The sequence below is a fragment of the Neoarius graeffei genome, chromosome 7, assembly GCF_027579695.1.
Source record: "Neoarius graeffei isolate fNeoGra1 chromosome 7, fNeoGra1.pri, whole genome shotgun sequence".
Taxonomy (NCBI): Eukaryota; Metazoa; Chordata; class Actinopteri; order Siluriformes; family Ariidae; genus Neoarius; species Neoarius graeffei.
The window spans coordinates 1185345-1210000 of NC_083575.1; the positions used below are offsets into that span (position 1 = coordinate 1185345).

Consider the following 24656-nt stretch of genomic DNA (forward strand, 5'->3'; position numbering starts at 1 on the left):
GAAAGAGACAGACAGAGAAATGGTTTCTCACCTCCATCTTGGTCTGGATCCAGGGTCCAATCACATTAGCCTGATTAGCAAACTGTCTGCGCAGACGTTCATTGTTCTGCTGCCGAGCGTGTTCCTCGATCAGTGCCTGGTCTCTCTGAGGAACCAACTGTCTCACCTACAGCACCGTCAATCCACAGTGGTCAACAATCCGTTACCTTACACACTATATAGTGCACTGATATATGTTCCCTTACTCACTAATACACTTCACTGCATGTCTCATACAAAAGAGAATTATTACAGCGTTCAACCACATGTCGATGGGTGAGGAAGTGAGCTAGGCTGCTCCAGCAGAGGGCTGTATTGAGCAGTGTTCAGTGTGTAGTGTTTTTGTGCAGTGTTCAGTGTGTAGTGTTTATGAGCAGTGTGTAGTGTTTATGAGCAGCGTTCAGTGTGTAGTGTTTATGAGCAGTGTTCAGTGTGTAGTGGTTATGAACAGTGTTCAGTGTGTAGTGTTTATGAGCAGTGTGTAGTGTTTATGAGCAGCGTTCAGTGTGTAGTGTTTATGAGCAGTGTTCAGTGTGTAGTGTTTATGAGCAGTGTGTAGTGTTTATGAGCAGTGTTCAGTGTGTAGTGGTTATGAGCAGTGTCTAGTGTTTATGAGCAGTGTTCAGTGTCTAGTGTTTATGAGTAGTGTTCAGTGTGTAGTGGTTATGAGCAGTGTTCAGTGTGTAGTGTTTATGAGTAGTGTTCAGTGTGTAGTGGTTATGAGCAGTATGTAGTGTTTATGAGCAGTGTTCAGTGTGTAGTGTTTATGAGTAGTGTTTAATGTACCCTCTCCCACTTGGTGTTGATCTCCTGGGGGTTGATGGTGGTGTACGGATTGGTTCCTGCGATGTTAACGTGGTAAGTTTGGACAATTTTAGTGATCTCATTGTGGATTCCCAGAATGGCCTGTCTCTCCTTATCTGCCTCTGGGAGGGTGGCCTTAAACTGCTCATGAGCCGTGCTCAAGCCCTGTAACACACACACACACACACACACACACACACACACACACACACACACACACACACAGTGTTTGTCATATTTATGTGATGGATGTGATGGATGGAGAGACAGATGGAGGAATGGACAGGAGAATGAAGGTCTTGCACCTGGATTTCCTCGATGGTGTGGACGATGAAGGTGTCCTGCAGGTCCTCCATCGCTCCCTCCATCCAGTTATTAAAGGGCGCCGCCCTCTTGGCAAACTCCAGGTACAGCTGATCAATCGTCTCCAACAGCTTCTCTGTTTTCTGAGAAGGAAAATGCACACATCTGTTCAGGTGTCTGTTCAGGGGGTGTTACCTGTGAGGAGTGCACTCAGGTGAACGTTCATATTCAGGTGCACGTTCAGGTGTGTGTACGTGTGTGTGTTACCTGTAAGGCCTCACTGCGTTTCTGTGTCAGAGCTCCGAGAGCATCCCACTGATCACAGATCTTCTGACAGCGAGCATTCACACTGGGAGAGTCGTAATAATCCAACTCACTGCAGACAGACAGACAGAGAGAGAGAGGGAGAGAGGGAGAGAGAGAGAGTGTTAGACCTGCTTCAATGTAAAGAATATGTAGAATAAGTGCAGCCCATTTACTAAACTCTGTAAAGATGAGATTTGAGGTGTAAAGTGTTGACATGATAAAAAGTATGAACATGTTTAAAGTCTAAATGTACTGAGTGTGTAATTTTTGTATGTGTTGATGGTTTAAGTGATGTGTACAATGTTGAGGTGTGGCGAAATATGAATGTTTAATGTGTAAAGTTTTAGGGTGTGTAAAGTTTTAGGGTGTGTAAAGTTTTAGGGTGTGTAAAGTTTTAGGGTGTGTAAACACACTTGAGCTCCTGGGCGATGGCGGCAATCTGCTCCACACGGTCTTGGTGAGCAGCGAGATCACTCTCAAACGCCTCATGTTTCTTCAGCAGAGCTTTAATCTCAGACAGAGATGCTGTCTCATAGTCCTTCTGGTTCAACATGGCCTCCTTACCTATGCACACAAATACACACACACACACATAAAAAATAAAATTAGCTCATGTTTAAAGTCATTTAACTTCTGTAAAGCTGCTTTGCGACAATGCCTATTGTTAAAAGCTCCATAGAAATAAACTTGACTTCACACACACACACACACACACACACACACACACACACACACCAAGGTGTGTAAATGTCTGTAACTGAGGGTGTAAAGTTCGACATTGAACACGTGTGTGTGTGTGTGTGTGTGTGTGTGTGTGTGTGTGTGTGTGTGTGTAAAACCTTCTGTCCAGGCTTCGTGTATAGCTGCTTTCTGGCGGAATTTCTCAGCGAGGTGGTCGAGTCTCTCCAGTCGGCGGATTTCATTCAGCAGCCACTCTTCATAGCCTTTCTCCGCCCCCTCCAGACCCCCCCATGCATTGGAGATATCCTACACACACACACACACACACACACACACACTCTTAAAGTGTACCTGTAGTGAATTTTAATTACTAGCTATTTCAAAAGATCACGTATGATACCAGTGGTTCCATCATGTAACGTTCGTCATAAGCTCTTGTTAAGTACGCACGAGTTTTAAGTCACTGCAGTCAGGCATGGTCAGCGACATGTCACCTCCTTCATGGGCTGTTCCAGCACCGGTAGTGACGCACAGTCGTTGGTTTGTCCGATTGTCTGGGCTGCAGTGGACTGGTCACTGACCCCGTGTTGCAAACACCAGTCTAAGATAACACATTATCAACCGATCTGCTCATCAGAAATAGAAGAAATATTTACACTTACTTGAGCTGATCTTTGGCTGGATCAAGCCAAAGTAAAAAAATAAATAAATATTTTTTTTAAAAAAGGCACCGTTCATCAGTGTCGCAGTTCTCAAGACTGAATCGAAACGCTGTCCTGAATGATGAGCTGAATCATGAATCGACTTGCTGTCCTGAATCATAAAATGAATCATGAATTGAATTGCTGTCCTGAATCATCCGAAGCGCATAAAATCTGCGTGCCATCTCACAACAAGTTTTACCACCAAATAGCCTTAACTATGTCAGACAGATTTTATCCTGTTTACCATGGGTGTTCCCACCACGAGAGAAACCAATTAACACCAAAAGAGTGAAAGTGATCGTCATGCCGTCACCATCCCTGTGTCCAAAATCACTCACTCATTCACTACTCCCTACTCCCTACATAGTGAATTACTATATAGAGGACTATATAGTGAGCTCATTGGTTAAATGGAAAAACACTTTCAGACACTAGTCCGTCACGCTGGCATTTACGTCATTACTGTCGTACAATTAAAACGTGCCAGATCAGTCGGCTGGTGGGTTTCAAAATAATAAACACATGCATGTGTTTTTGTAATAAATCCATATTACACTGAGCGTATTTCCCACATTAATCAGTACAGAGTACTTTGTGTCTGCTGCAGCTTCCAGTTCTTTTAAATCAAGGCTGAATACTTTATTCTTTGCCGCTGCCTTTTATTAAATCACATTTGAGACTTTTAATTTGATTTCTTTCAGCGCGACTGCAATGCATGATGGGATATATTGCTTGGTTAGTGCCCGTCGGTTGTACGCTACTTTTCATGATGCATTGTGGGATACTTTGAGTGCACTATATAGGGTGTAAATAATCCTCACTATCGTTTCGGACAGCGCTACAAAATGGCGTCCCCACTATACAGTGCTCTATATAGTGAGTAGGGAGCGATTTCGGACACAGGGCATGGGAACAGTCTTTTATGAATGCGTAAGTGTGCGCTCAGCGCTCCGACTCTGGTGTGACCAAGTAAGGTGACAAGTTTTATGTTTCATCCAATTTAGGTAATTTAAAAACTATAATATTATTTGTCAGTGGGCACAGAGGAAAGTGTAAAGTATAAAGTTTCTGTCAATATGTTTATCATGTTTGTATGATAAAAAAAAAAAACTCAAATATATTTATCTCAATACATGACCTACTCATTCTAAACCTGTCAAGCTTCACTGGTGAAGCTCTCGACCCCAAAGTACAACCAAATCTACTTTCACATAATGTCATGAAATAATAGATATGTGCCATAAAATAAAGATCTATTACAAGTATTATATCTATATTTATTCAACGTGTTCTGAAGTTACTTGACTGGGAACTGGGAATCTCCACCGACAGAACACTGCTTGTTTACTCGCACCTGATCACCCGGAATCAACGACTGTACGTCACTTCCGGCCGGCAATGGCTGCTCCCTGTAGTTCTGACTCCGCGGGTAATTCACGGAATAAAATTGCCCATAAATGTGCTTTTACAGTGTGTTTTTTGACTGAATGTGTGGGTCTTTTGTCTATAAGTAATACAAAAAGCACGGTTAATGTTGTAAGCATGACCAGTACCGGTACACTTTAATCCTGACACTCTCAGCTCTGAATAAGCTGAATACACGTTATTATAAGAGAGTGATGAGGGAGTGACGCTGGCGAGTGACTGACCGACACCATCTTCCCCTCAGAGGGCATGAAGGCCGGCCGGTTGCTGAGCCTCAGTTTGGTCTGCAGTGTGTTGAAGTTGATCTCCAGCTGACATTTCTCCTGGACTTTAGGAGGTTTATGAACTCGACGATAATCTCTGAAGTCCTCCAGCTTCTGCTGCATGGCAGACATGGTGCTTTCAGGAACACGGTTCTCCAACCATGGAATTGTCCTCCTGATCCACTCCAACAACTGTATACACACACACACACACACACACACACACACACACACACGGAGAAATGGAGACAGAGGGAAACAGAGTGAAGGAGAGAAACAGTGAGAAGGAGAAAAGGAATAATAGGTCAGATACCAGAAGGAGGAGTGATTTATAGAAGGCGAATGAATAAATTTAGCTTTTTAATACCTTCAGGTGTTTGAGTTTTCTCATAATTGCTTTACTGTGTGTTTAGAAGTGTTTGGGTGACATGTTATCACTACACTGAGCACAGAGCGTGCAGGAGGGTGTGAGAGGAGGAAGGGAAGGGAATGATAGAGGTCTGAAGGATGCACTGATGTGATGGAGTGATGTGATGGAGGGATAGAGTGATGTGATGGAGGGAGGTAGTGATGTGATGGAGGGATGGGATGGGATGGGATGATGTAATGGAGTAATATGATGCAAGGATGGAATGATGTGATGTTGATGTGATGGAGGGATGGAGTGATGGGATGGAGGGAGGAGGTGATGTGATGGAGTGATGTGATGGAGGGATAGAGTGATGTGATGGAGGGAGGTAGTGATGTGATGGGGATGTGATGGAGAGATGGGATGATGTAATGGAGTATTATAATACAAGGATGGAATGATGTGATGTTGATGTGATGGAGGGATGGAGTGATGGGATGGAGGGAGGAGGTGATGTGATGGAGGGATGGAGTGATGTGATGGAGGGAAGGGATGATGTGATAGAGTGAAATGATGCAAGGATGGAATGATGTGATGGTGATGTGATGGAGGGATGGAGTGATGTAAAGGAGGGAGGGGATGATGTGATAGAGTGATATGATGCAAGGATGGAATGAAGTGATGTTGATGTGATGAGGGATGGAGTGATGTGATGGAGGGATGGACTGATGTGATGTGACCAAGGGATGTGATGGTGATGTGATGGAGGGATGGAGTGATGTGATGGAGGGAGGAAGTGATGTGATGGTGATGTGATGGAGAGAAGAAGTGATGTGATGGTGATGTGATGGAGAGAGGGAGTGATGTGATGGTGATGTGATGGAGGGATGGAGTGATGTGATGGAGGAATGGAGTGATGTGATGGAGTGATGGTGTGATCTGATGTGAGGGAGGGATGTGATTGTGATGCAGGGATAGAGTGATGTGATGGAAGGATGTGATGGAGTGATGTGATTGTGATGGAGGGATGTAGAGATATGATGGTGATGTGATGAAGGGATGTGATGTGACGGGGATATGATGGTGATATATGGTTGGAGATCACTCCATGTGAGGGAGGGATGTGATTGTGATGGAGGAATGGAGGGAAGTGATATGATGGAGGGATGGAGTGATGTGATGGAGAGATGGAGTAATGGTCATGTGATTGAGGGATGACCTGATGTGATGGTGATATGATGGAGGGATGGAGGGATGTGATGGTGGGATGGAGCGATGTGATGGAAGGATGTGATGAGAGTTGGAGTAATGGTCATGTGATGGAGGGATGGCCTGATGTGATAGTGGTGTGATGCAGGGCTTGAGGGATGTGATGGAGTGAAGTGATGGTGATGTGATGGAGGGATGTGATGTGACAGGAGGGATCTGATGGTGATGGAGGGATGGAAATCACTCCATGTGATGGAGGGATGTGATGGTGATTTGATGATGGTGATGGAGGGATGTGATGGTGATGGAGGGATGGAGTGATGTAATGGTGATGGAAGGATGTGATGGAGGGATGGCGTGATGTGATGGAGGGATAGAGTGATGTGATGATGATGATGGAGGGATGTGATGATGTGATGGAGGGGTGGAGTGATGTGATGTGAGGGAGGGATGTGATGTGATGAAGGAATGGAGTGATGTGAGGGAAGGATGTGATGGTGATGGAGGAATGGAGTCATGCGATGTGACAAAGGGATGTGATGTGATGTGATGGTGATGGAGGGAGGGAGGGAGGGAGGGAGGGAGGGAGGGATGTGATTGTGATGCAGGGATGGAGTGATGTGATGGAAGGATGTGATTGAGGGATGTGATGCTGATGTGATGGAGGGGTGTGATGGTGACAGAGGGATGTTATGGAGGGATGTGATGGTGATGGAAGGATGTAAAGATATGATGGTGATGTGATGAAGGAATGTGATGTGGCGGGGATGTGATGGTGATGCACGGATGGAGATCACTCCATGTGATGAGGGATGTGATGGTGATAGATGGATGGAGGGGTGTGATGGTGATGGAGTAATGTGATGTGATGGAGGGATGTCATGGTGATGCAGGGATGGAGTGATGTGACGGTGATGTGATGGAGGGCTAGATTGGTGTGATAGTGATGTGATGTTGATGGAGGGGTGGAGTGATGTGATGGAGGGGTGGAGTGATGTGATGGAGGAGTGGATTGTGATGTGATGGATGTGATGGTTATGTTATGGAGAGAGGGAATGATGTGATGTGATGGAGTGATGTGATGTTACGGAGGGATGTGATGGTGACGGAGGAATATGTTAGTGATGAAAGAATGGAGTCATGTGATGTGACGGAGGGATGTGATGTGATGGAGTGATTTAATTGAAGAATGTGATGGTGATGTGATGGAGGAATTGAGTGATGTGGTGAAAGGATGTGATTATGGTGATGGAGAGATGTGACGGTGATCGACTGATGTTATGTGATGGAGGGATGTAATGTGATGGAGTGATGTGATGGTGATGTGATGGAGGGATTGATTGATGTGATGATGGTGATGGAGGGATGGAATGATGTGATGTGAGGGAGGGATGTGATGGAGGGATGGAGTGAAGCGATGGAGTGATGTGATGGTAATCTAATGATGGTGATGGAGGGATGTGATGGTGATGGAGTGATGTGAGGGAGGGATGTGATATGATGAAGTGAAGTGATGGAGAGATAGAGATGTGATGTGAGGGAGGGATATGATGGAGGGACAGAATGAAGTGATGCTGATGTGATGGTGATGTGACGGAGGGATGTGATATGATGTGACAGAGGGATGTCACGTGATGGAGATGCAGGGATGGAGTGATGGTGATGGAAGGATGTGATGGAGGGATGGAGTGATGTGATGGAGGGAATGATGTGATTGTGATGGAATGATGATGGAGGGGTGGAGTGATGTGATGGAGGGATGTGATGTGACAGAGGGATGTGATTGTGATGGAGGAATGGAGTCATGTGATGTGATGGAGTGATGTGATAGAGTGATGTGATAGTGATGGAAGGATGTGATGTGATGTGTGTGATGCGAGGGAGGGAAGAGGGATGTGATGGTGATGCAGGGATGGAGTGATGTGATGGAGGGATGGAGTGATGTGATGGTGATGTGATGGAAGTGATGTGACAGAGGGATTTGATGCTGATGTGATAGAGGGTTGTGATGGTGACAGAGGGATGGAGGAATGTGATGGTAATGTGATGGTGATGGAAGGATGTGATGGTGATGGAGGGATGTAGAGATATGGTGATGTGATGAAGGGATGTGATGTGATGGGGATGTGATGGTGATGTGACGGAGGGATGAGATGTAACAGAGGGATGTCATGGTGATGCAGGGATGGAGTGATGTGATGGAGTGATGTGATGGTGGGATGTGATGTGATGGAAAGATGGAGTGATGTGATGGAGGGAGGGAATGATGTGATGGGGTGGAGTGATTGTTATGCTATGTAGAGAGGGAATGATGTGATGGACTGATATGTAGGTGATGGAGGGGTGGAGTGATGTGACAGAGGGATGGTGTGATGTGATGGTTATGTTATGGAGAGGGAGTGATGTAATGGTGATGGAGTGATGTGATGGAGGGATTGAGTGATGTGATGATGGTGATGGAGTGATGTGATGTGACAGGGATGGAGTGATATGATGGAGGGATGGAAGGATGTGATGTGACAGTGAAGTGAGGGAGGGACAGACTGAAGTGATGGTGATGTGATGAAGGGATGGAGAGATGTGATGATGTGATGGTGATGTGACGGAAGCTGTGATGTGATGTGACAGAGGGTTGTGATGGTCACGCAGGGATGGAGTGATGTGATGGTAATGTGATGGTGATGGAAGGATGTGATGTGATAGAGGGATGTAGAGATATGATGGTGATGTGACGGAGGGATGGAGAGATGTGCTGAAAGGATGTGATATGACAGAGGGATATGATGGTCATGCAGGGATGGAGTGATGTGATGGAGGGATGGAGTAATGTGATGGAGGGATGGAGCAGGGATGTGATGGAGTGTTGTGATGCAGGGATGGAGTATTGTGATGTGACGGACGGATGTGATGGTGACAGACAGACGGAGTGATGTGACGGAGGGATGGAGTGATGTGATGTGCTGTGACAGAGGGATGGAGCGACACTCACATCGCTGGCGAGTTTCTCGTAGTCCTCCATCAGCTGCTCATTCTCCTGATTGACAGCGAGAACTTTACAGATGCGATTGGCCGCCGTCTCTGCCTGCAGGACACAGAGCACATGCTAGTAACATCATCATACCACCATTAGATGGATTGTTAGATGAGATTCAGTGTTATATCAGACGCAGTGTTCGATCAGATCTGAACCTCTCTCATGTAGCGTGGTGTTAGATTAGGTGCAGTGTTAGGTAAGATGTGGTTTTAGATCGGACACCATGTTAGATCAGACAGTGTCAAGTTAGATGCAGTGGAAGACAAGGCAGTGTTAGGTCAAATACATTGTTAGATCTGATACTGTGGTGATCAGACACAGGGTCACATTAGATTGTGTTAGATGAGATCTGAACCTCTCTCATGTGGAGTGTTGTTAGATTAGATTCAGTGTTAGATCAGATGCAGTGTTGGATCAGGTCAGAACCTTCATCATATGGAACAGTATGAGATTAGATGCAGTGTTAGGTCAGATGTGGTATTAGACCTGACAAGGTGTTAGATCAGATGCCATGTTAGATCAGTGTTAAATTAGATGGAGTGGGAGATGAGACAGTTAGATCTGATGCAGTGTTTGATCAGACACAGAGTTACATCTGATGTAGTGTTAGATCAGATACAGTGTTAGATCTGATGCAGTGTTAGACCAGGCACTGTTTTAGAGCTGAAGCAATGTTAGATCAGATGTGTCGTTTAATCAGATTAGAACCTTATCATGTGGTGTGGTGTTAGATCAGATGTGGCATTAGATTGGACACAGTGTTAGATCAGATCAGTGGCTCTGTCTAGCAGAGCTCAGTAACGTGGTCTCTCACAGCAGAGCGCATGATCAGACTGAGGAACAAACGATTGACACTTTAATCCTGATCAGGTTGTGATAAAATACTGGAACATTTCTAACAGAGAGAGAGAGAGACAGACAGACAGACAGAAAGACAGACAGACAGACAGACAGACGGGGGGTAATGTAGCACACAGGAAGACTGGAGAGAGGGACAGCAGAAAAAAGGATAGAGAAGCTCAGGATTAGAACAACACGCCTGGGAAGATGTGAACTGTGACCTCCGATGAAACTCGAATTAAAAGTGAAGTGCCACTTAATGATATGGACTTCCTGAATTAAACCAGAAAAGTGAAGTGTTGCAAATTTATACTCTGTGTGTGTGTGTGTGTGTGTGTGTGTGTGTGTGTGTGTGTGTGTGTGTGTGTGTGTGTGGTTTCCAGCATTCCCGAGCTGTGCGATGTTCTAACAGGTCCTTATAAGGGCAGACAGGATCTAACATCTCCCCTCAATACACTCCAAGCATTCTGGGAATGTTTATCAGACGCATGACTCATCAGGGCGCTCATTCTCTCTCTCTCTCTCTCTCTCTCTCTCTCACACACAGATGAGGTAAAATGAACTGAACTGACTCAGACTCTAAATGAAATGAATCCATTCTGAGTCAGACACTTTATCCTGAATGACTCCTGACTCCCTGTACACTATAAAGCACACTAATATAGGGCTGATTTTCAGTAATGCATTTCATTCACTACATCACAAGTGTCTCACCATCATCAGCCAGCTGTGGGTGTGTCCCAAACCACATTCTCTATACACTATATAGAGGAATTTCACATGACGTCATCATACCTGCGGATTTGTTTACACGGCCATGCTGTCTGGTGAACTTTGTGTTTGCCAGCGACCAGCAAAAGTGTGTGTGAGTGATTGGAAGCTAAATTCAGTACATCTACAGATAAACCTGGAGAAGTTCCATCTAAAAGAACAATGCCAGAGACCTGTAGTGCTTTTGGATGGAATAACAGACGTGGAGATAAGCCTGGTTTAACCCAGAAAGACAAGAAAAATGGCAAGCTGCAGTTAAACAGGAAGACTGGATGGTAAAAACATCCCTGTGTGTGTGGAGAACATCTTAAATCAGGTTAGCGTGAATGCTCTGTGTAACGTTAAAATGTAGATCTGGATGTGGGCTTTGGGCGCAATAGATTTTATTACACCTAATACTTGGCTCGACTAGCAGCATGTTTGTGATGTATTGATAATGTAGACTCGGCTAAACAGCATACAATATGTTAGATATTGGCCCTGGCTTGTTTATTACTGTTAGAAGTCCATGTTTGAGTTTACCTTTGACATCATAAGGTATTTTTCTTTATCAGGAATTTCCCATAACATTCCGGCATGAAACCTGCCTCGGAATATTGGTAGGCATCTGTATTTTTGTCTGCCTTTAGCATCTCTGGTGTATTTAGAAGTCCCAAAAACTAAATAGTTCAGGATGTCGTAGTGTCCCAAATCTGGTAGCTGGTTTGCCGAACACTTTTCAAGTGGAATAAATACATTTGTGGGTAAATTAAGACGCTTTTGTCACACATACACTGAACCACAGCAAAATTTCTTCTCTGCATTTAACCCATTTGAAGCAGTGAACACACACACACACACACACACACACACACACACACACACACACAGAGCAATGTGCAGAATAAATAATAAATAAATCCATTTGTGGGTAAATGATATGGATCTGTGATGCTGCATGTTTCAGCTTTTGGATGTAACGCAATCTGCTGGTATAAAATAAATTTTTAATTGTTTCAGAGAGATTGTACTGACTGCAGTCCTCTCGATTTTCATTATTAACCGTCGTGGCAATATGTTTTTCTTTGTTTGCCCGGCAGTATGGTGGACGCTGCGTGAAAAACAAAAACCTGTGACATCAGTGAAAGACCTCTACTGGACACAAATACCATCATAAAGATCCTTTTAGGACACAGTGGGGTTTGAGGGACAGCCAAACTTTCTTCACTCGGCAGTGAACAGGGTGTGGTTTCAGAAACATGTTGAAACCTCACTGAGTTCGATGACGGGTTGGGGGCAGAGAGAGAGAGAGAGAGAGAGAGAGAGAGAGAGAGAGAGAGAGAGAGAATGAGATGGGCCTCATAAACTCCAGATTTTCTCCTCAGGAGGCCAAATTAGCACATTAACACACACACACACACACACACACAAAATTGAATGGAGCTCAGCAGAATCTGTACATTGAAGCCCCGCCCTCTGCTCTGATTGGGTGATGAGGGGGAGTGGGTGTGTCTGTGGCCATCTCACCTTCTGCTTCCCCGAGAAGGCGTGGTAGTAACACGACACGTACGTCATCACAGCCTTCTCATCGGGACGCAGCGTACTAACGACATCTACCCCAGAAAAACAGAGGGAGAGAAAGAGAATGGGAAGGAGAGGGGGGAGACAGAGAGAGAGAGAGAGAGAGAGAGAGAGAGAGAGACATGCTCAGAGGAAATGACTGCAGAGACACAGGAAATATCAAAGCATGAGGACAGGCATGAGTGTGCTCCCTTTCCCTCGTTCCCTCACTCTCCTGAGGAAGAGCAGGAGAAGAAGACGACGACTATGACAGGAACTCTCAATGTAAGAGGAGTAAAGGAGAGATGGAGAAGAGAAGAAAAGATATAGAGAAAGTATATGGAGAAGAGAAGAAAGAGGAAAGTGTTTCAGCTGTTTATCTGAAGAAGGGGAGACGCACTCATGCCCAATGACAACTAGAAAGACTAAATTTCCCATCAGGCCGAACGGCACATGCAGCACTAGGCAAAGCCCTGCAGGAGTGGGCGGAGCTTTCACTGCAGAGAGACAGAGAAAGTGAGAATCACAATGGAAAAAACAGAAAGGAAAATAGTTAACAGGGTGGGGCTTGTTTCAAAGTGGGTGTGGTTTAGAGAGGGGGAGGGGGTTCAAAAGAAGGTGAGTATTGCACCCTGGGATACCTTCTGCGCCCCGGAGAAGGCGTGGTAGAAGCTAGAAACATAGGTCATGATGGCCTTCTCATCCGGACGGGCCGTACCAACGATATCTGTGGGGGGGGACGCATGACACAGAACACGTAAATTTACACCATCAGACAGAGAGAGAGAGAGAGAGAGAGAGAGAGAGAGAGAGAGAGAATCCTTGGTACAGTCAGCTGAAATAAAAGTTCATTATAATCTAGCCATGCACTTCCTGAAGGAAACACAGCAACCCGCTGTAACGAGTCTTGTTAAAACTACGAGTCACTCATTTATTTATCCATTCCTAAAAGAAGATTTTTTCAGAAACATGCATAAATATTTGTTCTGTTGAATGTCAAGAAAATCTACAAATGTATGTGGACTACATGGCCAAAAGTATGTGCACCCTGACCATCACACCCATATGTCCTTGTTGAACGTCTCGTTCCAGATTTATTCCCCTTTCCTGTTATAATAATCTCCACTTTTTGGGAAAGATTTCCACTAGATTTTGGGGTGTGGCTGTGGGGATTATTGTTCATTCAGCTACAAGAGCATTCATGAGATCAGACACTGATGTTGGGTGAGGAGGTCTGGGGTGCAGTCTGTGTTCCAGTTCATCCCAAAAGTGTTGAGTGGGGTTGAGTTCAGTCAGGGCTCTGTGCAGGACATTCAAGTTCTTCACTCCAACCTTCACACACCATGTGTTCATGGAGCTCACTTTGCGCACAGGAGCATCATCATGCTGGAACAGGTTTGGACTCTTAGTTCTAGTGAAAGGAAACCGTAATGTTACAGCAAACGAAGGCATTCTATACAACCAGGAGCGTCAGACTTTGTCGGAACAGTTTGGGAAAAACCACATATGGGTGTGATGGTCAGAGGGCACATGCTTTTGGCTGTATAGAGCATCGGTGGAAGTGAGTGGGTCGGAGTCAGGGAGGCATTTTGGGTAAATGACTGATTCAATACTTCAAAAATCAATTTAAGATTATTTACAAATTTAAGCAGCATTCAAACTGGATTATTATTTTTTGACTAGATAAGCTTCAGAAAAATAATTTGACTGACTTTTTCATACAGAATCAATAAGTTGGAGACTTTGCGTAAAATTCTGATGTAAACACAGCCTTAAAATTTATGTGAATGTATTCATAGTGCAGTTCTGACATTATGAACCTGACTGTCATTTGTACGTAATATATAAACATTATAGTTAAATGAAAGGAGGAACCACCTTCCAAACACACACATACACACACATACACACACATACACAGACACTTTTATAAAACGGTGAGTAGAAATTAAAGAACAAATCCTGTTCAGACGAGAGAGAGGATCTGATTTCTCAATAAGCTTTGAGCGTTAGTCATCACAAAAACACTCAGAACATGTCTGACCAAAGAACTGCTGAGATTACTCAAATGCGTTACCCTGACTGTCACATTCAACTCTGTCTACATTTACTATTCAGTTAGATCAGGACTATCACAAGCAGTATAAGATCTGCTCAAGATCTTTCTCAAAAGCAATCTCAATCTGCACTGAGATGATTTCAGCAGTTCCTTGATGTGTTCAGACTCTGCAGGGACAGAAAAAAGTCTCTGCTGTTCTGACCGCCACACTCTGATTGGTCGTTACCTTATTGGTCTTTCTATTACTGACCTTTGCCTTAATGGGGCACCATGAACTGATCTTCAAATAAAGTGGACTACCCCTGACTCGTCTGTCTAGTGCTGGAAAACCATTTACTGGTCTCTTGTTCTGGTCTAATTTTTACTGGCTTCTCTTCTTTTGGTTTCTCATGTTCTAGGCTATGCTTTACTGGTCTTGCTTGTTCTGGACTACCCCTTCCTGGTCTCTCTTGGACTACCCCTTCTTGGTCTCTCTCATCTCTCCTGGACTGCCCGTTCCTGGTCTTTCTCGTTCTGGACTACCCCTTCCTGGTCTCTCTTGTTCTGGACTACCCCTTCCTGGTCTCTCATGTTCTAGTCTAATTTTTACTGACCTTTCTTGTTTTTAGTTTCTCATGTGATAGACTATGTTTTACTGGTCTCTCTTGGACTACCCCTTCCAGGTCTCTCTTGGACTGCCCCTTCCTCGTCTCTCTTTTCTGTTTTGGACTACCCCTTCCTGGTCTCTCTTGTCCTGAACTACCCATACCTAGTTTGTCTTGGACTTTCCCTTCCTGGTCTCTCTTGTTCTGGACTACTCTTTCCTGGTCTCACTTGTCTCTCTTGAGCCACCCCTTCCTGGTCTCTCTTGGACTATCCCTTGCTGGTCTCTCTTGTCTTGAACTACCCCTTCCTGATCTCTCTTGTTTGGGACTACCCCTTCCTGGTCTCTCTTGTTTGGGACTACCCCTTCCTGGTCTCTCTTGGACTACCCTGTCCTGGTCTCTCTTGGACTATCCCTTCCTGGTCTCCCTTGTTCTGGACTACCCTTTCCTGATCTTGCTTGTCTCTCTTGGACCACTCCTTCCTGGTCTCTCTTGGACTATCCCCTCCTGGTTTCTCTTGTCCTGAACTACCCCTTCCTGGTCTCTCTTGTTCGGGACTACCCTTTCCTGGTCTCTCTTGTTTGGGACTACCCTTTCCTTGTCTTGCTTGTTCTGGACTACCCCTTCCTGGTCTCTCTTGTCTCTCTTGGCCTACCCTTTCCTAGGCTCTCTCGTCTCTCCTAGACTGGCCCTTCCTGGTCTCGCTTGTCTGTTTTGGACTACCCCTTCCTGGTCTCTCTTGTCTCTCCTGGACTACCTCTTCTTGGTGGTCTCTCTTGGACTACCCCTTCCTGGTGGTCTCTCTTGTGTCTCTTGGGCTACCCCCTACTGATCTATTTTCTGGTCTACCTTTAGCATTGAGTCCATCATGCTCTGACTTAGTGCTCCCCCCATAGATGTTGTCCATCATTCATCTTTCCTGGTTAAGCTTTGAGTAACATCCCCCTTGTAATTAGTGTCCCTACTGATATCCCTTAAAACATGTCTTACCCTCTGCATCAAGCATCTTCGGGATGTCGAGGTATTTCTCTGCCACATCAAACGCAGTGTTCAGGTTGGTCATAGGGTCATCCTGTACAGGAGGGGGGAAAAAACATATCCTGTTAGCACTGCCTGACCTTCGACCCCTGGGAACTTTACCATCTAATAGCAAAGTCAAGCTAAGTTTTTCTAGAATCATTAAATGCAACTACAAAAAATTTTTTTTTTTTGTTTGTTTGTTTGTTTTTGAGGTGAGTTGAGGGTCACCTTGCGCAGTTTGCCGTAATCTATAAGTTCAGGACGATGTCGATGAATAAGAGCGCAGAATCCCAAACCATCCTTCCAGCTATGAAAGAGAGAGAGATCAAAAAGACATTATTATTAGGTTTGTTATTCTTACTTTATCTTTGCCTTATTCTTACACAGGGCTCTAAGAAATCCAATATTTACATTTTTACTGATTTTTACTGTAAGAAAACAATTTCAACAAAGGCTATGACAATAAGTGAAACAGCTGAGCTAACAAACAAAGCTACCAACATTTACATTTTTCAGCTTTGTTGAACACTGCAGATTTTATTCAAATACCGAGGGAGAATTTAAAGATGTTTTTTTAACCCAGGATAAAATTTTCATCCAGGTCACGACTGTACTCTCACAATCCTCTCATCCTCCACATCTTAGATTCACACACACACACACACACACACACACACACACACACACACACACACACACTAAGCAAACATAGCCAAATATCACCATGGCACACACACACACACACACACACACACACACACACACACACACACACACACCTTATCTGGTTTCTACTTGCAGAGGAAGGGAGGGAGAATGTGGACAGGATATAAAACTGTGTGTGTGTGTTTTTCCATTAGTGACTTTTCTGTTCTTTATTCTAAAAAACAGTGATGAGGTGATGTGGTCAAACACACAATTACTGTGTAAACTTAAAACCTACATTTCTTTGACAAAAAATTAGATGTGTAACTTGTTCATTGTTATTTGTGTGTCTCGGTCACATGTCCTTCCAGTGGGACAAGGCAAGTGTTTTAAAAACAGTGACTGACCCAAGTGGAGAAAAGGGTGCCAATGCTTTAGACTCAACACATTATCAGATTATGTTAAAACAGTACAACTCACTCAGTAATGAAATCAACAACAAAATCACAACAGTTAGAACACAACGGTTACTGTCCATCCATCCATCCATCCATCCATCCATTATCTACTCCACTTATTTGTCAGGGGGAAGCTGGAGCCACTCCCAGCTGAGTTCAGGGAAGAGGCAGAGTTCACTCTGGGTGGCCAGAGATGCCTACCCCAAATTTTGAATTTCAGTATTCTTGAAAACATTTTTCAGTATTTTGGAATGACTTTCAGTAACATTAATTTATGCACATTTCCATTATAAAGAGGTGTATATACCAATATGTTTAACATTTACATTCTTAAAAAGAACTGTTTTGTGTGAATTGAATAAACAAAACACAAGCAGCCATCTCAACTGAATTTCCACTCAACAAATTTCTCGAGCATACAATACAGTATATCACATTTTTATAAATACAATAGTGTTCCCTGTTTGTAGACATTACGGTTGACGACCAATCATTGGTACTGAATGTAACTCCTCAAAAGTATTATATTATATTATATTATATTATATTATATTATATTATATTATATTATATTATATTATATTATATTATATTATATTGCCTGGCAAAATGTTCTGCCTGTTAACGGATTCTAATAAAATTTAAAAAAAATTTCTTATTTCATGCCAAAGAGAGTCCGACATTGTTCTCTTAATGTCCCAATATATAAATACTTCAGCAGAATGCTTCAGAAGAGACATTGAATAAAATGACATTTATAATTGTATTTAAAACAGTGGAATGATCAATTTTTTGCCACAATCCCAACAGCACTAATCATAAAATTCTGTTTTTGATCAGACTACATGTACATTTGCACTTGCAACACTGAAAAGACTTTGAATTAAAGAAGTCCAGCCAGTGTTTGATATTTCAGTGAATAAAAATCAGACATGTAAAAAGAAACTGAATAAGTTTAACTCACATTTGACAAACTTCTTTATTTTTCATTTGATCACTGATTCTGCACCAAAAACTCTTTTACACATTCAAAACAATGTCTGAACATTTCTGACAAAGCAGTACACGTACAGTTGAAACCGTATATTTACATACACTTTAGGAAAAGACACAATCTTTTTTTTTCTCATAGTCAGACATGAAATCAGACATTCACTTTAACTTTTTCATGTCTGTCTGAATATTTGAAATTATTTCAATGTACTTAATGCCAAATTAATCAGAGAAGGAGTTTTTTATTCAATATTTTAATTGCTTTTATCAAATCAGAAGTTTACATACACTTCATCAGTACTTGGTACAATTGCCCTTAAACTGTCTGACTTGGGTCAAACGTTTTGGATAACCTTCAACAAGCTTTGCACAATACTTGACAGGAATTTTGGCCCATTCCTCTTGACAGAACTGGTATTACTGGGCCATATTTTTTGGCTGCTTTGCATGCACATGTCGTTTCAGCTCTGCCCACGAATGCTCAATAGAGTTGAGGTCGGGGCTTTGTGATGGCCACTCCAAAACATTGACTTTGTTGTCATCAAGCCATTTTTTGACCAGTTTGGCGGTGTGCTTCGGGTCATTGTCCATTTGGAAGACCCATTTGCAGCCAAGCTTTAACTTCCTGGCAGATGCTTTCAGGTGTTGGTTCAGTATCTCCACATACTGTTCCTTCTTCATTACTCCATTGATTTTGTGAAGTGCACCAGTACCTCCTGCAGCAAAACAACCCCACAACATGATGCTGCCTCCGCCATGTTTCACTGTTGGTATGGTGTTGTTAGGATTGTAAGCGTCTCCTTTTTTTCTCCAAACATATCGTTGTTGATTATGGCCAAACAGCTCAATTTTAGTTTCATCCGACCACAAGACATGTCTCCAAAAATTGAGATCCTTTCCTCTGTGTTCATTTGCAAACTGTAATCTGGCCTGTTTGTTTGTGTTGGAGTAATGGCTTTCTCCTGGCAGAGTGGCCTTTCAGCCCATGTTGGTGCAGAACTCGTTTCACCGTGGACAGTGACACACTCTTACCAGCTTCAGCCATCATCTTCACGAGGTCCTTTGCATTCATTCTTGGGTTCTTACACACAGCACTGACCAGAACCCGCTCATCTCTGGGACTCAGAATCCGTCTCCTTCCTGTGCGGTATGATGGCTCGACATTCCCACATTGTTTATACTTTCGTATAATGGTTTGAACTGAAGACCGTGGCACCTTCAGGCTTCTTGAAATTTCCCTCAAAGATGAGCCAGACTTGTGCAAGTTAACCATTCTTAGTCTGAGATCTTGATCAATTTCTTTAGATTTACCCATGTTGTGTACAAGGAAGCACTGTGTTTGAGGTGTTCCTTAAAATACAATCACAGGTGTGTGTCTCAGGTGTGTCTCCAATTAATTCAAATGTTGCCAATTATCCTATCAGAAGCTTCCAAAGACATGACATCATCATCTGGGCGTTCCTACATTGTTTAAAGGCACACAAAATGCAGTGTATGTAAACTTCTGATTTGATAAAAGCAATTAAAATATTGAATAAAAAACTCCTTCTCTGATTAATTTGGCATTAAGTACATTGAAATAATTTTAAATATTCAGACAGACATGAAAAAGTTAAAGTGAATGTCTGATTTCATGTCTGACTATGAGAAAAAAAAAGATTGTGTCTTTTCCTAAAGTGTATGTAAATATACGGTTTCAACTGTATATATCTAACAAATTCTATAAAACTCAAAAATATGAACCATGCACTGTAAATATTGTTGTGCACACCTGTGCAGACGTTATCCTGTCCACGGCACTAATCGGCAAGTTCAACTCCAAGCACAGGTCAACCATCACCGCTTCAGCACGCGTCACGTTCCGTGTCTTTTCATCCACAGATTTCGTAAAAAACTGCTGGATACCCCCAGATTTACTTTCCGCCTGACTCGCCATTTCAGCATACTCCATATGTTTTTTGGAGTTGACATGCCGCGTGCAGTCATCGCGACCACCATGAGTGATGTTAATGTCAGTTCTACACAGTTTGCAGTGCGCGTATCCATTGCCCTTTTGACTGGGTGTAACGCACGGCCATTCTACCGTATATCGTGGGAGGAACACCTGAGACCTGTGTTTCACTTGTCCCGATACTGAGCATTTCATTTCCACTACTGAGAAGCAGCACCATGTGTGTGTGATGTCGAGTGAAAATAGCGCGAACAAATGTGCGGAATCTGCACATGTCACACACAGCATGTGCGGTTGTCGTAAAAATAAATAGCCGTGAATCGCGCATGGATTGAAAAAGTCGCTTGGACATTTAAAAACAACTCACTGGAATTTTTTAAGACTTTATAATAATTCTGTACAGAATAACACCGTTTGCCATAACATTGTATTTACGTAACTTTTCCGTACAAAATACGGCCAATCCGTACTAGTAGGCATCTCTGGGTGGGTCACCAATCTATCACAGGGATATACAGAGACGCACAACCATCACACTCACACCTCTGGGGGATTTAGAGGAGCCAGTTGACCAAATCCACGTGTTTGGACTGCGGGGGAAACCAGAGACCCGGAGAAACCCACACAGACACGAGGAGAGAACATTAGAACTCCACACAGAGAGAACCCAGTGGGCCACGAGGTTCAAACCCAGAACCTTCTTACTGTGAAGCAACAGTGATGACCACTGCACCACCCAAAGGTTACTAATGCAAATTAATTAGCACCTGGTGCACGTTAGCTCATTAAGCCATAAACACACAGTTACCATGCCAACAGATCAAGTAACCATTGGATAACGAGAGAGGGGGTTGTAATACAATGTCAACATTTAGTTTAATTGATGTTGAGACTCTGAGAAAAACAGTACAAAGTCTCAGCTCCTCCACATCTGAACTGGACATTTTACCTACAGTCTTTTTCAAATCTGTTCTTCACCTAATATCAGACGAGGTACTTCAGATTATCAACACCTCCTTACGAACTGGCATGTTTCCCTCATCTCTGAAAAAAGCGGTTGTAAAACCCCTACTGAAAAAGAATAACCTGGATGTCTCAGTACTCAACAACTACAGGCCCATATCCAATTTGCCATTCGTTGGTAAAATAATTAAAAAATTGTTTTTAATCAATTAACTGCCTTCCTGACATCAAACGGATGTTTTGATAAGTTTCAGTCAGGTTTTCGTGCCAATCATAGCACTGAAACAGCTCTTACTAAAGTCATGAATGACCTACGTCTTAATTCTGATGCTGGTAAAACATCAGTCTTGGTGCTTTTAGACTTAAGTGCTGCATTTGACACGGTAGATCATTCCATACTGTTACATCGACTGGAGCACTGGGTTGGATTTACTGGTATAGTAATCAACTGGTTAAAATCTTACCTACAACAAAGATTTTTTTATGTGGCCATTGGAGGCCACAGTTCATCACCAGTGTCCTTGAACTGTGGGGTTCCCCAGGGCTCAATCCTGGGACCATTACTATTCAACCTTTATATGCTCCCACTTGGACAAATTATTAAGAATAACTCAATAAACTTCCATAGCTATGCAGATGACACTCAGCTTTACTTAGCTATGTCACCTAATGACTATGCCCCTCTTGAGTCTCTTCATAGATGCATTGACCAAATTAACATATGGATGTCTCACAATTTTCTTCAGCTGAACGCAGATAAAACTGAAGTAATTATATTTGGCAAAAAGGAGGAAAGGCTTAGGATTGCCACTGTTCTTGAAACTAAGGGGCTTAAAGCAAAGGATACTGTCAAAAACCTTGGTGTCCTTATTGACAGCGAACTTAACTTCAACAGTCATATGAAAGTGGTAAAAAAGTCTGCATTCTATCACCTAAAAAACATTTCTAAACTCAGGGGTCTCATGTCAAAACATGATCTAGAAAAACTTATTCATGCTTTCATCTCCAGTAGGGTTGATTACTGCAATAGCCTTTTCACAGGTCTTCCAAAAAAGACCATCAAAGAGCTTCAACTCATCCAAAATGCAGCAGCAAGGGTTCTTACAAGAACAAAAAGGGTAGTCCATATCACTCCAATCCTAAGGTCTCTGCACTGGCTCCCAGTGAGCTATAGAATTGACTTTAAGGCATTACTTCTTCTATTTAAAACATTAAATGGGATGGGACCCAGCTACCTACTGGATATGTTTCAATTATATGCACCAACTAGGTCTCTAAGATCACAGGAGAAAAACTTGCTAGTAATACCAGCTGTCAAAACGAAGTGTGGTGAAGCAGCCTTTAGTTGCTATGCTGCTAAGCTTTGGAACCAACTTCCAGATGAGATCAAAAATGCTCCTACTGTTGTTAGTTTTAAATCCAGGCTCAAGACAAAGCTGTTTTCAGATGCTTTCACTTGATTAATTTTTACCTAAAGTGTAATTAATTTCCTTTAACATAATTTCTTTTAATTTTGATTTTAATTATTTTACTTTCATTCTTTATTTTAATTTCTTTTTAATTTTGGATTTTAATGATTTCACTTTTACTTTAATTCTTTGTTACTGTTCTTATGCTTTTATTTTTTGTGAAGCACATTGAATTGCCTGTGTGTATGAAATGCACTATACAAATAAACTTGCCTTGCCTATTATATTGTTTATCAGAATACAATATCATATCTTACTAAAGTACTATGCAGTATTCATATGTAAACACACACACACCTGATGTGGAAGTTCTGGATGTTGACATTTTTGTAAGGTGCTGTTTTTCTCTGACACCAAAGCAGAAGTCCCTCTTTGGCCGAAGTTTCTGCACAAAGACGAAATAACAATTTTAGTGACTATTTAATTATCTGTTAGCTGTGTTCATTAGCAGCCATTCTTAGCGATCTGTATTAGCAATGTTTCTTACAGCATTCCAGTTTATCACCAGCAGGTTTATAACTTAAGCCTAACAGTAATCCTGACCCTCACCCTAACTCTGATCCTAAGCCTCTAACCCTAACCCTGATCCTAACCCTAAACCTCACCCTAACCCTCAAACCCTAAACCTCACCCTAACCCTTTAGCCTTAAACCTCACCCTCACCCTGATCCTAACCCTAACCCTCGAGCCCTAAACCTCATCCTAACCCTCTAACCCTAAACCTCACCCTAACCTGATTCTAACCCTAACCCTGATCCTAATCCTCTAACCTTAACCCTGATCCTAACCCTCTAACCCTAAACCTCACCCTAACCCTCTAACCGTAACCCTCTCACCCTAAACCTCACCCTAACCCTCTAACCGTAACCCTCTCACCCTAAACCTCACCCTAGATTCATGATTAACACGAAACATCTACTAAATGGATGAAACATTTTTCACAGTTTCAGCCTTTTAATTAGTATGTTTATGACACTGCTAGCTTTATTTACAGCATCAATTATCAAAAACATGAAATAGCGTAACTCTCAAAATGACTCAGTACATTTCTTTCTCTCCTCTTCTAATCTTTAATGTCCAAGTGCAGAACAGATTTTATTACAGACTGATCAGTTTTTATTTTATTTAATTCATGATATTTTTATTCAATACTCAGAGAGAGAGAGAGAAAGAGACACACACACACGCACACACACACACACACACACACACACACACACCCTCCACGGAGATGTCCTGGATGGCGAAGCGTAGGATGATGGTCCAGATCATTCCCAGAGTCATCTTTGCGTTCCCATCAACAATCTCTAACAGAGTAAACACAAACAACATCAACACAAACATCAGGAACACACTGAACTGGATCCAGGATTTTTATTTAGCTTTACAGAGCTGCTGAGTTCTAGACTGTGATTGGTCAGAAGGTGTTGATTAATTTCCTACAACAGCAGCTCTGATAAAAACACACACACACACACACACACACACACACACACACACACACACACACGTCTAATTCCCTAAACACAAACACGGAACAATATAGATCACACTCTGCATATGTGTGTGTGTGTGTGTGTGTGTGTGTGTGTGTGTGTGTGTTCCATACCCTCTGCTCCAATAGACACCAGTTTAACTCCTTTACTGGTGATAAAGTTTAGAGCTTTGTTCACATTTGAAATCTTGTGCACTCTCATCTTCCCTCTCTCTGGCTTAGCAAGACGCTCTCCTACAGACAGAGAGAGAGAGAGAGAGGGGGGGGGGGGACAGAAGCCTTTAACTCATTCTGGCATTTGGAACAGACAATGAAATTAGACAGAATTTCGAGTGTTGTGTAAAAAGAAGCACAAAGGTCAAAGGTCACAAACCTGAGATGACCTCTAGGAGCAGCATGAGTTTGAGTCCGTCTCTAAAATCCTCCTCAATGTTCTCAATCTGAGTGCCGGCTTTCCTCAGGTGAGAGTTACACCACGCTGTGAACGTCTGACAGAGAGAGAGAGAGAGAGAGAGAGAGAGAGAGAGAGAGAGCTCAGTGTAACGGCTGTGGAGCGATCAGTGCTGCATCAGTACACACACACACACACACACACACACAATATTATGGTTTTGAAATTTTCATGAGTTTTTTTTCTTTATTTAGTTTTTCAGCTTGTTTTTTTATTTCAGTTCAGTTTTAGTTTGTTTTGCAAGTGCATCAGCATTTTTATTTTTAAGAATTGGAAGTTTTAGTTTTTATTTCATTTTAAT

General features: G+C 42.7%; 1 protein-coding gene across 5 annotated transcripts in view; it reads right to left on the minus strand.

The window, feature by feature from the left end:
• The window catches only part of actn1 (actinin, alpha 1), a 63705-nt gene that overhangs the window by 18283 nt on the left and 20766 nt on the right, over positions 1–24656 (minus strand). For 3 of the 5 annotated variants that reach the window (XM_060925058.1, XM_060925060.1, XM_060925057.1), the window contains exons 2-16: positions 24278–24392; positions 24019–24138; positions 23630–23716; positions 22707–22794; positions 16159–16237; positions 15901–15982; positions 12909–12994; positions 9073–9165; positions 4487–4717; positions 2292–2439; positions 1866–2016; positions 1414–1522; positions 1149–1289; positions 826–1008; positions 32–166 (exon numbers count right to left, since the gene is read on the minus strand). In XM_060925058.1, coding sequence (XP_060781041.1) covers positions 32–166; positions 826–1008; positions 1149–1289; positions 1414–1522; positions 1866–2016; positions 2292–2439; positions 4487–4717; positions 9073–9165; positions 12909–12994; positions 15901–15982; positions 16159–16237; positions 22707–22794; positions 23630–23716; positions 24019–24138; positions 24278–24392 — 1848 coding nt within the window. Of the gene's footprint in view, positions 1–31; positions 167–825; positions 1009–1148; positions 1290–1413; positions 1523–1865; positions 2017–2291; positions 2440–4486; positions 4718–9072; positions 9166–12234; positions 12321–12908; positions 12995–15900; positions 15983–16158; positions 16238–22706; positions 22795–23629; positions 23717–24018; positions 24139–24277; positions 24393–24656 lie in introns of those variants that run through there. The other 2 variants (XM_060925061.1, XM_060925059.1) reach the window with 2 other exon arrangements.